Source organism: Marmota flaviventris, chromosome 4 (assembly GCF_047511675.1).
Source record: "Marmota flaviventris isolate mMarFla1 chromosome 4, mMarFla1.hap1, whole genome shotgun sequence".
Lineage (NCBI taxonomy): Eukaryota > Metazoa > Chordata > Mammalia > Rodentia > Sciuridae > Marmota > Marmota flaviventris.
Window position 1 is genome coordinate 54,700,586 of NC_092501.1, and position 14,797 is coordinate 54,715,382.

General features: G+C 38.0%; 1 protein-coding gene and 1 pseudogene across 1 annotated transcript in view; one reads left to right on the forward strand and one right to left on the reverse strand.

Moving 5' to 3' along the window:
* Positions 1-9,264, forward strand: part of Dna2 (DNA replication helicase/nuclease 2) — a 39,534-nt gene extending 30,270 nt beyond the window's left edge. Inside the window, exons 15-21 of the mRNA XM_027931293.2 lie at positions 1,747-1,940; positions 2,582-2,671; positions 2,761-2,965; positions 4,506-4,595; positions 5,015-5,197; positions 7,087-7,233; positions 8,230-9,264. Of these exons, the coding sequence (XP_027787094.2) occupies positions 1,747-1,940; positions 2,582-2,671; positions 2,761-2,965; positions 4,506-4,595; positions 5,015-5,197; positions 7,087-7,233; positions 8,230-8,298 (978 nt within the window). The 3' untranslated portion in view covers positions 8,299-9,264. The remainder of the gene's footprint in view (positions 1-1,746; positions 1,941-2,581; positions 2,672-2,760; positions 2,966-4,505; positions 4,596-5,014; positions 5,198-7,086; positions 7,234-8,229) is intronic.
* Positions 9,265-11,684: 2,420 nt separating this feature from the next.
* On the reverse strand, positions 11,685-12,261 carry LOC114089374 (large ribosomal subunit protein uL6 pseudogene; annotated as a pseudogene).
* Between the last annotated feature and the right edge of the window lie 2,536 nt (positions 12,262-14,797).

Genomic DNA, 14,797 nt, shown 5'->3' on the forward strand with positions numbered 1-14,797 from the left:
GGCAAGTGCTCTACCATTAAGCTACATCCCTAGCCCTGATCTATAGTTGTTTTTTTTGTTTTGTTTTGTTTTTGTACCGGGGATTAAACTCAGGGGCACTTGACCACTGAGCCACATCCCCAGCCCTATTTTGTAATTTATTTAGAGACAAGGTCTCACTGAGTTGCTTAGTGCCTTGCTTTTGCTGAGGCTGGCTTTGCACTTGTGATCCTCCTGCCTCAGCCTCCCAAGCCGCTGGGATTACAGGAGTGCACCGCCAAACCCGTCTTGATCTGTTGTATTTTGAGGAGTATCTCTTTGAATAACTTTCAGTGATTTTTTTTAAGGCATTATAATATATATATATAAAATATCATAATTTAGTGATGTCATTTTGACAGTTCAGGTGAAGTTGGAGACCCTTTACTTCCCTCTTCTGCTTATAATGTAATTATCTTAATTTAATTTGAGAACTTGATCAAATAATTATAAGTTTTGATTCAACAATTGAACATAAATTTGAAAAGCCTGTTGTTTTTATCTGTAGTTTTGCTTACTGTGTGTTTTGCTCCCTCTAGATGTTCCTGATTTTCTTTTTTATTATATCGTTTCTAACTTTATCAATTCTTTTAGGATGATAAGTCAACTGGAAACCAGTTCTCTTCATTTAAAAATTTTTTATTTTAAGAGAGGGTCTTAGTAGGTTTTTGAGTCTGTCTTTGAACTTGAGATCCTCTAGCCTCAGCTTCCTAAGCTGCTGAGATTTCAAGCGAGCACCACTCTGCCTGGTTTCACTTACTGTATTTTCAGTTCTAAAATTTCCATTTGTTTCTTTTTATTGTCTGTTTCTTTGCTGAGTCTTCCTATTTTTTTCATTTAATTTGAGATTTTCCTCATTCTAGTTATAATGAGTGCGTTTTGATTGAAACTTGAGCATGTTGACATTGTGTTACTGAAGAGAGCTGTATGAGTTGGCTTGCTCTCTGCTGCTCTGGTAGGAGAAGAAGTTGTGCCATCTCATTACTTAAGTGGGAGTGAAGTGCAGTCTCCCTGCCCACACCCCCCACCTCCCACCTCCATGGGAAGCCAAACTTCCCAGAACACTTTGGGGTGAGTGGTCTTGGAAGTTTGGCTTTCCATGTGCTCTCTATTGACATTGCGGAGATGAATGATGGCCTGATCCCCTGCTTGGCCTCCAGTACCACCCAATGGTTATTAGGGTGCCTTGTTACAGCTTGGAGGGCTGCAGTCTAGGCTTCCCACTCAGCCTTTCCTGGCACTAGGGGGGCTGGGGCTGTGGTTGTGGGGTTTTTCCCCCCTCTGTTTGTTTCTTTTGTTTTTATTTTCAGTGCTGAGGATCAAATATAGGGCCTTGCACCTGTGAGGCAGGTGCTTTTTCACTGAGCTACATTTCTGGTCTAGGTTTTTGGAAAACCTTTGTGGGAAGAATAAGGAAACCTCGTGGACATTTTTAAAGAAATTAACTAACTTCTTGCCTCTTAAATGTTTCAGATTTGCATTTAGAAACATCTAAGCGTGATAATGCTTATGTTTGAAAAAATTTACTTGATTTTTTTTTTTTTTGTAGAAAAAAATTAAAACCAACTTTTACATGCTATAAATGCTTTAGAATTAAATAATATTGGAGAATTTTTGCTACAGGGGCCAAAAATTGGTTTTGATCTTTTAATTTCAAAAATGGGAAAAACCAAACTGTATTTCTTTCATATACTAAATGACTAATCTATTTTCTTCATTTGTTTTCAGCTTATAGTTGCAACAACATGCATGGGAATAAGCCATCCAATATTTTCCCGTAGAACCTTTGATTTTTGTATTGTGGATGAAGCATCTCAAATTAGCCAACCAGTTTGCCTGGGGCCACTTTTTTTTGCTCAGAGATTCGTGTTGGTGGGGGATCATCAGCAGCTTCCTCCCCTGGTGCTAAACCCAGAAGCAAGGTAGGCAGGTATTTAAGTTTTGTTATATTTTGATGTAATAGAGTTAGGCTTTCTCTGGGTTGTCCAGGCTGGCCTCTTAACTTCTGGGCTCAACTTCCTCTGGCCTTGGCTTCCCAAGTACCTGGGGACTATAGGCTCACACTAGCATCCCTATCTTTACATTTCATTTATTTATTTACTTATTTATTTGTTGGTGTCTGGGCGCAGGGTGTGAACCCAGGGGCATTTAACCACTGAGCCACATCCCCAACCCTTTTTATTTTTATTTAGTGACAGGGTCTCACTAAGTTGCTGAGGGCCTCACTGATTTGCTGAGGTTAGCCTTTGAACTTGCAAACCTCCTGCCTCAGCCTCCTGAGCTACTGGGGTTACAGATGTGCAACATCATGGCCAGCTTTAAATTTTAATTTTAAACTGGATTCTTTTTATTTTTTTAATATTTTTTTTTTTGGTCGTAGTTGGACATACTACCTTTATTTTATTTTTATGTGGTGCTGAGGATCGAACCCAGGGCCTCACACGTGCTAGGCGAGCGCTCTACCACTGAGCCACAATCCCAGCCCCAAAACTGGATTCTTTTTAAGGGACAATATTACTACAATGATAAGCCTGAATTTTATTTATTTATTTATTTTTGACAGTGCTCTTGGCATGAGTGAAAGCTTATTCAAGAGGCTGGAGAAGAATCAAAATGCTGTTGTACAGTTAACTGTGCAGTACAGAATGAACAGGTATTTATAACAGTGTCAGCAATAAATGTTTTTTAATGTACACATTTTCATGTACCAGAACTTAAGTTTGTGTTTTGCATTTCTCTTAGTAAAATTATGTCCCTAAGTAACAAGCTGACCTATGATGGAAAGCTGGAGTGTGGATCAGACAAAGTGGCCAATGCAGTGATAAACCTACCTCACTTTAAAGATGTAAAGTTGGAATTGGAATTCTACGCTGATTATTCTGATAATCCTTGGCTGATTGGAGTATTTGAGCCAAACAATCCTGTTTGTTTTCTTAATACAGAAAAGGTAAAAAATATTTTTTTCTTTAGTTTTACTGCTTTTGTTCTGTTATTTAAATTTCTCAGTTTCTATTAGTATACATTTCACTGGACCTTATCAGTAGAAAGGCAAAACTGATGTGTACTTCTCCCACTTCAACACAGAGTTTTTTCTTTCTATAGCCCAATATTTGGGGGAGGAGATTTATTTTGGGGGTTGATAGATGTCAAAATTAATCATTTTGTGGGAGAGGATTGAACCCAGAGGCACTTAACCAATAAAACACATCCCTAGCCCTTTTTGTTTTGAGATAGGGTCTCGCCAAGTTGCTCAGGGCCTTACTAAGTTGCTGAGTCTGTCTTTGAACTTTTGATCCTCCTGCATCAGCCTCCTGAACTGCTAGGATTACAGGTGTGTGCCGCCACACTTGGCTTGTTTTATTTATTCACTTATTTATTTATTTTTGCAGTGTTGGTGATTGGAACCAGGTGCTGGGCAAGTGCTCTGCTGCTGAGCTACATGCCTACCTACCTTGTTTTATATAATGCTTCTCAACATTGAGTTGGAAGTTCAAATAAAAGTATAATTACCAGTTATGTATATGCATACTCCTCTAAAATAATTGTCTTTTGGGCCAGGGTGTGGCTCAGTGATACAACACTATTTCAGCATGTGTGGGGTCCTGGATTTAATCCCCAGCACCCCCAAAATAATACTTGTCTTGTTATTAAGTCAGATTGTTCCTAGCCAGCCTCAGCAACTTAATGAGGTTCTCAGCAACTTAGTGATACCCTGATTCAAAATAAAAAATGAAAAGAGCTGGGGATGTGGCTCCATGATTAAGTACCTCTTGATTCAATCCCTAATACCAAAAATTTAAAAATAAAAAAAAAAAGAGATGGGGGCTGGGGCTGGGGCTCAGTGGTAGAGCACTTGCCTTGCACATGTGAGGTACTGGGTTCTATATTCAGCACCACATAAAAATAAATAAAATAAAGGTATTATGTCCATCTACAACTAAAATAATATTTTTTAAGAAATAAAAAATAATCAAGGTTGCATAGTGATAATGTAGGTAAATAATGTGGATGATGTAAAGTATTCCTTAGAGAGTTATATCAGGTTTGGCAGAGCCTAGCACCCTTATTTTTTCCATTATTTGTATAAAAGGAGACAAGAAAATGTAAAAACTGATACTACAACCAGGTCTAAGTTTGAGTCTTGTGTCAGGATCTGTTGTGAGGCCCTGGGAAAATTACTTGCTAGTCTGCCTTTGATTCCTGTAAAAGGTAAGGTAATAGAGTGAATTACGTGAAGCCTAGCGTATGGTCAGCTTTCCTAGAGATTTTAGTCTGAACTGCACGGCATGTTTAAGTTGAGTTGCCCTCATGTTCCTTTTTAAAAGTGCTCATATTCATTTCTATTGATTTTTTTTCCACCTTCACTTCAACAATATTTCTCCTGTCTCCAAACCCCAGCAGTGGAGTTTCTAAGCTACCTGCACACTTAAGTATTCTGACCTTTAGAGACTGTATTATAAGTGAACTACGTATTTTTTTTAACTTAGGTTCCAGCACCAGAACAAGTTGAAAAAGGTGGTGTGAGCAACATAACAGAAGCCAAACTCATAGTTTTTCTGACCTCAGTGTTTATTAAGGTAATTTAGAATTTTTAAGGCTAATCAATATTAAGGAGCAGAGTAATGAACTACTTACTATTAGGCTGTAGGAAATTTAAGATCTGGTTTTAACTCTTGTTAACATAGAAGGACTGAAGCCCCATTGTTTTTGCTTCATTTGGAGAAAATTAATTCAAGATGTGTTTTTTAATAAGGACATTTGGGTTTTCCATCTAGGATGGTTTTGTCATTCTAATCATGTCACTCTGTGCTGTAGTTAATGTGATTGGGCATTGGGAACTTTTACACTGGGATGGGTTTTCTGTGTGCTCTTCTTTTGTGGGGTAGCACTTTTTAGTGGCCCATAAGCCATTAACCAGTATCCTTCATAAATCTCTAAAAATCAAAGGAATAAAAGTCAGGATTCTTCATTTAAAACTGTGTCCTTTTCTGTTTAGGCTGGATGTAATCCCTCTGATATTGGTATCATTGCACCATATAGGCAGCAATTAAAGATCATCAACGATTTGTTGGAACATTCTTCTGTTAAGATGGTCGAAGTTAATACAGTAGATAAATACCAAGGAAGAGACAAAAGAATCATCCTAGTGTCTTTTGTTAGAAGTAATAAGGATGGAACCGTAAGTTGATTGTATTTGCCACTGACTCGTTCGGGAATCAGTCATAGTCTCTGTCTTCTCTCTCTTTCTGTCATTTTTTTCATTTGGGGTCCAGGGCCTTGTGTGTGCTAGTCAAGTTTTCTACCACTGAGCTACACCTCTAGCACTCTCTTTTTAAAATTGTGGTTAAAAAGAAAAATTAAATTTACCATTTTAATCTTTTTTGGAGAGGAGCAATGCTGGGGATTAATTAAAGTCAGGCATGCTTTACTGATGAGCTGCATCCCCAGCCCTTTCTATTTGTTTTTTAAATTTTGAGACAGGGTTTCCCTAAGTTGCTTAGGGCCTCACTCAGTTTGTGGTCTTGCTCAATTGCTGAGGCTACCCTTGAATTTGCAGTCCTCCTGACTGTAATCCCCTGGGAGTATACAACCACAGTGCCTAAGTTCCCTTTTCATTTTATATTTTAAAACAAGATCTTGCTACTTTGCCCAGGCTGGCCTTAAAGTTGGCCTTCCTGCCTCTGTCTCTTTACATTTTGCAGATCTAAAATTCTGTACTCATGAAAAACTCTCCATTATGCCCCACTTCAGTCCTATAACCACCATTCTGCTCTCTGTCTCTGAATTTGACTTTTCTGGGTATAAATGAAATCAAACAGTATTTGTCTTTTTGTGACTAGCTTATTTCACTTGTGTTCATCCATGTTGTAGCATATGTCAGTATTTCTTTTCTTTTTTAAGTGTTCCCTTGTCTATACGTACCATGTTTTATTTATCCATGGATGGACATTTGGATTGCTTTCACCTCTCGGATATTGTGTTTGAGGCTTTGTGGGTTTTTGTTGTTGTTGTGGTTGTTTGTTTTGGGCATTGGGCATTGAACCAGTGGCACTTGACCATCAAGCTATCCTCGCCTTTTTGTTTTTTATTTTGAGACAGGATCTCACTAAGTTGTTCAGGCTGGCCTAGAACTTGCAATGCTCTTGTCTCAGCCTCCCAAGTTTCTGGGATTACAGGTGTGTGCCACCACACATGGCTAGGCATTTTAAACACAGAGCCTTCCTTATGTTCTTTGACATTAAAGATAATTACAGATTTTATTTTATTTTGTTTTTTGTTTGCATTTTTATCCCTTTATTTTTCTTGACTACCTGATACATTCTTATGGTCTTTAAAATATGTATAAAATCTCCTTCCTCCTCTACTGCTCATCTATCTACTCAGTTCTTATATTAGAGATACTCACATCTTTTTAGTTTTTTTTTGCAGTCTTCTAGATAATATTCCAGACTTTGCTTTTTCTTTTTTTTGTTTTTTAAATTTTAATATTTATTTTAGGAGAGAAAGAATTTTAATATTTATTTTCTAGTTTTCAGCGGACACAACATCTTTGTATGTGGTGCTGAGGATCGAACCCGGGCCGCACGCATGCCAGGCGAGCGCGCTACCGCTTGAGCCACATCCCCAGCCCCAGACTTTGCTTTTTCGACTTAAAATATGTTAGAAATCTTTCCATGTGACTACACAAAGGAGGGGTTTAATTTATTTATTTATTTATTTTCAGTTTCGTAGTTGCCAGTATGTATAGACATGTTGTATTTACTCCTCTATTTTCACAATTTTAATTACTATTATAAACATTGCTACAGTGAATGGAGATAGCTTTAGTCCTTTTTGTTACTTGTAATTAATAATTTTAAAATGTGCCTAGGATATCACAACATAAAATATTTGAGGTTGGCAAGTTTTTCTAGGTGCCTAGAATTGTCATTGTGTTGATAAATCTTTTTTATAATTTATATTTTAAAAGTAGGGAAATACTTCATGATAAGCCAAGTTCTTTGTCAAAACAAACTCAAACATACAGTGTAAGAAAACTCAAAGAATTTAAAATTATTTATTTTACAGCTTGGTGAACTCTTGAAAGATTGGCGGCGTCTCAATGTTGCTATCACCAGAGCCAAACATAAACTGATTCTCCTGGGCTGCGTGTCCTCACTGAAGCGCTATCCTCCTTTGGAGAAGTTATTTTGTTATCTAAACACAGAAAAATTAATATCCTTTTTATTATGTATATGGTCGCATTGAATTGTGCTACTGTGAGTACTTTATGTCCTTATATAAATTAAGACTCAGAGTCTTACGTTTTCCATGGGCATATTTCAAAGATCTGATTCAGCAAAGGAAAGAGAACAATTTTCAGGGAGTCATGTAAGCCAGTAGTGAAGTAATGAGTTGATGGAGAGGGATAGTTTCTGAATTGAGAAACAGAAAAAAGGAATGTGATCCATTGTCCTACAAATCGCAGGTGTAGGAAAATGGGTTATCCCTTCTGGTTCTGCAACTCCAAATTTATAACTTTGTTTTCAATCCAAGGTAAAATATTACATTAAAAAACTGAGCCAGGTGTGGTGGCACCTGTAATCCTGGCAACTAGGGAGGCTAAGACAGGAGGATTGCAAGTTAAGGCCAGACTCAGCAACTTAGCAAGGCCCTTGTCTTAAAACAAGAAATAAAAAGCGCTGGGGATGTGGTTCAGTGGTTAATCCCTGGTACCAAAAAGAAAAAGGGGGTGGGGGGGAGAGGGCTGGGGTTGTAGCTCAGTTGCCACTCAGAGCACTTGCCTCGAAGCGTGAGGCCCTGGGTTCAATCCTCAGCATTGCTTAGTACCTCGCTGTTACTGAGGCTGGCTTTGAACCTACCACCCTCCTGCCTCAGCCTCCAAACCACTAGGATTACAGACATGTGCCACTATACCCAGCACATTCCATTATTTTTTACTTTATGGATATAATTTGTTCCTGACGATTGAACTTGGGCTTCATGCATGTTAGGCAATGACTCTACCATTGACTACATCCCTTGCCTTATTTTACAGTCTTAGATTAAAATATATAAATCTTATTGCCTCAGTGTATAAGTATCCATAGAATACCATAAGATCTTGACATTTCTTTGTAGTAAACCAAATCACAAAATGTGAAATAATGTCATGAATGTTTTTGTGCAATTTCATACTGTGTTTAGTATATCTTCCTTAATTTGTCCTACATCATTGATCTCCCGTCAAGAGAACATGAAAGTCTCTGTAACATTTTGGATGATTTTCAAAGAGGATAAAATGCTGTTTTCCTTGCTTTTTGATATATGAACAGTGTCTCTTGGCTCGTGTCTAAGATTCATAATTTAGCTTTGCTATAAAGGCCGTGTTTGGTTAAACTGTGAAAATGACTTTTATCCAAAGGGAGGAAACGCAAGTTACATGTACTCTGTGCAGAGTTCCAGATTTTTGTTTTCTATTTTTTTTTTTTAATCTTATTAACATAAAATTCTATTGCCATACAAAATCCAGCACTACCTTTTTACCAGTGCAGATGTGCTCCAAACTTTGGAAAGTCTAAATTTATAGGTATGATAAATTCATTTTTGTATGACCTAGATAAAGAGTTTGAGGCTGGGCGCGGTGGCGCAACTTGGGAAATTGGGAAGCGGCTCAGTGGTCAAGTGCCCCTAAGTTCAATCCCTGGTACCCGACCACGCCCCCCCCCCAAAAAAAAAATTGACAAGATTTTTTTACCAATTTTAAAGATGGATTAAATTTTGGATCTAAGCTTTATATTTTTAAGTCTAAAATTTCAAAACTAATTTGATTTATAGATTCAGTCATAAGAATTGTATCTGCAAGTTGGGCACAGTGATGCATGCCTATAACCCCAGCAACTTAGAAGGCTGAGGCAGGAGAATCCCAAGTTCAAGGCCAGCCTGGGCAGCTTATCAAGACCCTGTCTCAAAATATGAAAAAGGCTGGGGGTGTGGCTCAGTGGTATAGTCCCCTGGGGGTTCAATCTCCTCATCCTCAGTATCACACTCACAAAAAAAGGTATAGTCCCTATTTTCAGTTATTCTGTTTGTTTACCTCTTTGGGGGCATTATTAAATTTTCCCTTTTTGTATAAAGATACCGCAGAGTGATTAATTGTATATATGATGACAGAGTTTAGCCTTAGGGTATCCATCTTCTGGAGGAAAAATCTTTCTATTGAGTGTTTTTGTTTAATGAATGTTAGATATTTTTAAAATTATTGCTTCTACCTTTGAAATTCTTATTTAATAAATTGTTTTTTACTGATGGACTTTACTGTGTCATACATTATTAATATTGACAAATCCAGAAACCAAGGAGAGTTAGGATTATAGAGAGATTCCTGAAGGATGCACAGAGTGGACCTGATCATAGACAAATCATTGATCTGACAGGGAGGACTGCAGAGGACGCTGTTACGTATCATGAAAATATAAGTCAGGAAGGAATCTAAGATGATTTCAATTCCTGGGAGTGAAATGGATCAGAAAGTTCTTTGGTTTAGTCAAGTGGTTGCTTCAATAAAAGTTTGTACGGCCTGAGAAGTAAAGCTTCAAGAGGAGCCTGGGGAAGAGTTCCATGTTTCCTTTCATTTTGGGATCTCCCTTGGTCTCCAGATCTCACCATTTAGGGGCTGGAGTTGTGGCTCAGCGTAGAACGCTTGCCTGGCATGTGTAAGGCACTGGGTTTGATCTTCAGCACCACATAAAAAATAATATAAAGGTATTGTGTCCATCTACAACTAAAAAAAAATTTTTTTTTAAAGGTGCTGTGAATTGGAGGCGGGGCATAAATTTGAGGTTCAGATCAAATCGTCAAAGAACTAACAGTGCCTGTGCCCCACTCCATGCTCAGGGCCCAGAACAGGTGGCTACCAGTCACCAGTAACAGTAGTGTCATTGGTTCCTCACTTTGTGCATTTCTAGGTCAAAAGCACTATTAATCTAGAGAAGGCTTTTCTTATTGTTGGGTTAAACACGAACCAGTTTCTGGGAAAACTTGCAGTGCAGTGAGATAAGTTCTCTAAAGGAATGTGGTAATGAGGGAAATGGGGAGGGGGAGCTGGCCATTCCTCTTATCTCCAGAACTTGGGAGAGAATCTAAAGAGAGTCACCTTGGTTGTAAAGTAAAGGAATGTGCTCATAAAACACCTCAAGAAAGCCTCCTTCGCACTGTGCATGCAGCCTGTCATTTACTCCTGCCTGTAGGCACAGCGAGGCCCTCCACTGCATCCTGGCCCAGTGCTGCGGCGGAGTCGGTCAGTATTACAATGTCTGTTCCTCTGTTACCATTTATGTAACTCTATGCAGTACCAAAGACTTTAAGGTGCCACCTTCTCCAAGGGTGCTTTTCTGATTTTTTTTCCCTTCCAAACATAATTATCCCCTTTCTACTGTAATAGTATATATGTGTTGCTTTATGATGTCTATATTTTAAAAATCAGCAGTATTAATAGTAGCATGCTTTAAAATTTACCAACATTTCTCATAGTTATTCTCTCAATTGAATTAAGCCCTGTGAAGTATCTAGCATAGATATTCTGGTTTAGTTAATGACCTTGGCCAAGTCATTGCCAGATCCAGATGTTCCAATTAATAATTCAGCAATATTCACAGCCATTGTGTGTTCCCCATTCAGTGTTTATATATTTTCCAGGTGCTATGCAAATGTTTAGAAGCATTACAATTGTCATTGTAAGAAAATCGAATCTTGGGCCAGCTCGGGATACAACTGAAAGCTCTGTGGTGTGATGTGACAAGCTGGTCCACCTGAATTTAGTGGACTGATTTGGTGATTAAAAAGACAGCTTTTGCTGGGCATGGTGGTGCCCACTGTAATCCCAATGGCTCAGGAGGATTGTGAGGCCCTAAGCAATTTGGTGAGACCCTGTCTCGAAATAAAATATAAAAAGGGCTGGGACCACAAAAATAGGAAGTTATACCCCATGTATATGTAATATGTCAAAATACCTGCTACTGTCATGTATAACTAAAAAGAACAAATAAAAAATTAGAAAGGGCTGGGGATGTGTCTCAGTGGTTAATCACCCTGGGTTTAATCCCCTGTACTCCTGCCGCCCTGCTTAAAAAAAAAAAAAGAGAGAGAGAGAGAGAGAAAAGAAAGTGTTTTTAGCTCATAGGGAAGCCCATCCAGTTCACACAAGTCACTACTGTTAAAGTGATTGGGACTCAACCCTGGGAAGATTGAACCAAGATATACCCAGGGGATTAAGTCTTTCAATTCTTGTTTGCATATTGCTTTGGCACATGAAAGATTTTTACATTAGTTTTTTAACCTTATTTTATTTTTTTTATGTGGGGTTGAGGATCAAACCCAGTGCCTCATACATGCTAGGCAAGTGCTCTACCACTGGGCCACAATCCCAGCCCCTTTACATTAATTTTTAGAAACTGTTACTATCTGTGTTTGTGGGTAGTGTACTAGGGATAGAAACTTTGACTAGCATTTTGTGATTTAATTAAGTATACTCCCTGTACTTAAATATGTCACTAGGGATGGAACCCAGGGGTGCTTTACCACTGAGCTATATCTCCAGCCCTTTTTAATAGAGATCTTTTATTGCATCACTGAAATATCAGATTGACTCCAGGACTGTGTTTCTGTGGCTGGAACACTCTTAGATCTTATTCATCAGCCTGCTGAAGTGTTCCATTTTCAGAAACATAAATGCCGTCCCCAAAATTTTCTGATATCCTTGTTTTTCACTGTTGGGGCTTGCAAAATTAAAGCAGCTGGAATTTGAAACAAGTTCAATGTCATTTCCTTCAAAGATTAATTCATCTTTCTGAGCTTGAAACACTGAACAAGCAATACCTGTCATCATCCGAACCCTGAGGATGTATTTTTCACCCAAGAAATTTCGGATTTCAATAAGAGACCCATTCTCCTCTCCTGAATAACAACGTTAATAGGACGTAAGCATAGACCTCATCTTGTCACGGAAGCCCAGTGTAACACCCTGATCATGTTCTCTACATGACCACAGATCATGCGAACAGTGGCCAGTTCCCTTCTATTTCCCCACCATTTGTCAACCCGTAGCCTCTCTTTCTTTCCAAGGAGGCTGAGGTCTACATGGATATGACTGAAATCCCTCCAGAGGGTTCCTCTTGGGCCCTTCACAATAACTGTGAGTGCCTTCAGAGTAATGTTGACATTTTTTAGAATGTTGACAGTCTGAATGCTGAGAATGGTCTTCATTCTTACAGTAGATGTGGCAAAGAGTGAACGCAGGGGATCTTAACCACTGAGCCACATTCCCATCCCTTTGTATCACAACTTTTTTTTTTTTTTAATTGGGATCTCATTATGTTGTCTAGACTGGACTCAAACTCCCAATCCTTCTGGCTCAGGCTTCCCTATAGCTGGAATTGCAGAAATGAGTCACCATACTCAGTTCTTATTTCAATTTTTTTTTGTGGGGGGTGCTAAAAATCAAACCCTGGACCTTGTGCATGCTAAACAATAATCTCAGCCCTGAACTTTTTTTTATATTTATTTTTTTTTAGTTATAGTTGGACACAATACCTTTGTTTTATTTATTTATTTATTTATTTTTATGTGGTGCTAAGGATTGAACCCAGTGCCTCCCACGTGCTAGGTGAGCGCTCTACCACTGAGCCATAACCTCAGCCCCTCAGCCCTGAACTTTTTTTTTTTTAAGTATTTATGTAGTTGTAGATGAACATATAGTATCTTTATTTATTTTTTTAATGTGGTGCTGAGGATTGAACCTGGTACCTCACCCATTCGAGGCAAGCACTTTACCACTGAGCTACAGCCCCAGCCCTGCACTTTTAATTGCCAGATAACAGTAGACCAATTTAGACTTTTCATGAATTTTAAACTCTATGAAACACTATCAAATGTTCATTTTGAGTTTATGAAAATGGGGACTATTTTTGTGCTGGTTAAAATTCTGGTTCTGTGACACTGGGCAGATTATTTACCCTTTCTGAAGTTAGTTTCTTCATCTGTAAATTGGGTGTAATTCCTTCTGGTAGGGTGATTTTGAAAGCCAAATGAGATTTCAGCCTAAAAACTGACCTGCTCATATATGTTCATTGATGGATAAAGGAGATCAACATGAAATGAAACGGTACAGTTGACTGTACATAAGGACCTATCTCACATTATTCACAAAAATCAATTCTGGATGCCATAACAGACCTAAATATGAAAAGCAAAGCTATTCTCTCAAGATTTTCATGCAGCTGGGGTAGTAAGGATTTCTTAAACAAGATACTAAAGCGTAAACCATAAATGTAACTATAAGAAAATTAAAGCCTGGTACAGTGGTGCACATCTGTATTTCCAGTGGCTAGGGAAACTGCAGCAGTAGGATGGCAAGTTCAAAGCCAGCCTCAGCAACTTGGCGGGGCCCTAAACAACTCATCAAGTCCCTGTCTCTAAATGAAATACAATAAAGGGCTGGGGATGTGGCTCAGTAGAGTGTCCCTGAGTTCAACCCCATTACCCCCCCCCCCAAAAAAAAAAAAGAAAAGAAAAGAAAAAATGGCAACAAAGAAAGAAAATTGGAATGTATACTTATCAAAGGTCATCATAAAGAGAAAAATCAGGCAAAAAAACCCCTCATACTGGCAACATATAACTGACATCAAAGTAGTATGTAGCATGTTAGGAAAATCATACAAGCCAGTAAAGAAAAGACAATACAAGAATGGGCTAAAGACCTGAACAGTTTCTTGGCAAACTTGGATCTCCAAGTAAGTAGAAAATATGGGCAAAAGTGCTCAATGTTATTAGTAATAATGATAAATACAAAATAAACTCACCATACAACTGCATATTCACAAGACTGGAAAACAATTGACAATTCCAAGCACTTGAATGGACATTAAGCAACTGAAAACGTTAAGTGCTGGTAGGAGTGCAGATTGTGGAAAAAGTTTTGAAAACACTTTGAATTTATCTGGTCAGTTTAAAGAAAGGTATACCCACATTTCCAGGAATTCCAGTTAATCATATGCCCTTGAGACTTTTAGTACATGCACTGAAGGATGGATGTGCACCTTGAAAACAGTCCAAAGTGGAAACTCCTTGTGGACTTGGATGAATCTCAAGAACATGGTGATGTGCAAAAGAAAAAAGCAACAAAATTACTCAGTAGTATGCCTGTTGGAAGCGACATTGTTTAGGGGTACATACTTAGGTGATGGTGTTATACATAAAAGCAAGAAAATTCTTCTCATAAAGATCAGAATGGTATTTAACTCTGGGGGATGAGTGAGACTACGGTTTAGGGGGATTTTCCTGGGAGGGTGACTCTGTTCTAAGCTTGATGTGGTGATGATTACTTTATAGTGATTCCTTAAACCATATATGTAGTGTATATATATGGTTTCAGTGTGTGTGTGTGTATAGTGTGTGTGTGTATAGTGTGTGTGTGTGTATACACACACACACACACACACACACACACACACATATATATATATATATATATATATATATATATATATAGTGTATATGTATGGTTTAAGGAATCACTATAAAAGATATCTATCTATATACTATACGTTTTAAGGAAACAGTACATATGTTTTATACATTTTATCCATTTATGATTATCTCACAATAAAGAAAATTTAAAACCACAAGAAGCATAACAGAACTTTATAGTAGCCAAATTGATAAAGAGAATTTCAATTTCACAAGATACCAGGTCTTTCAAGTTCAGTTATAATCTGAACTGCTACAGATCTGACTAGGTAAT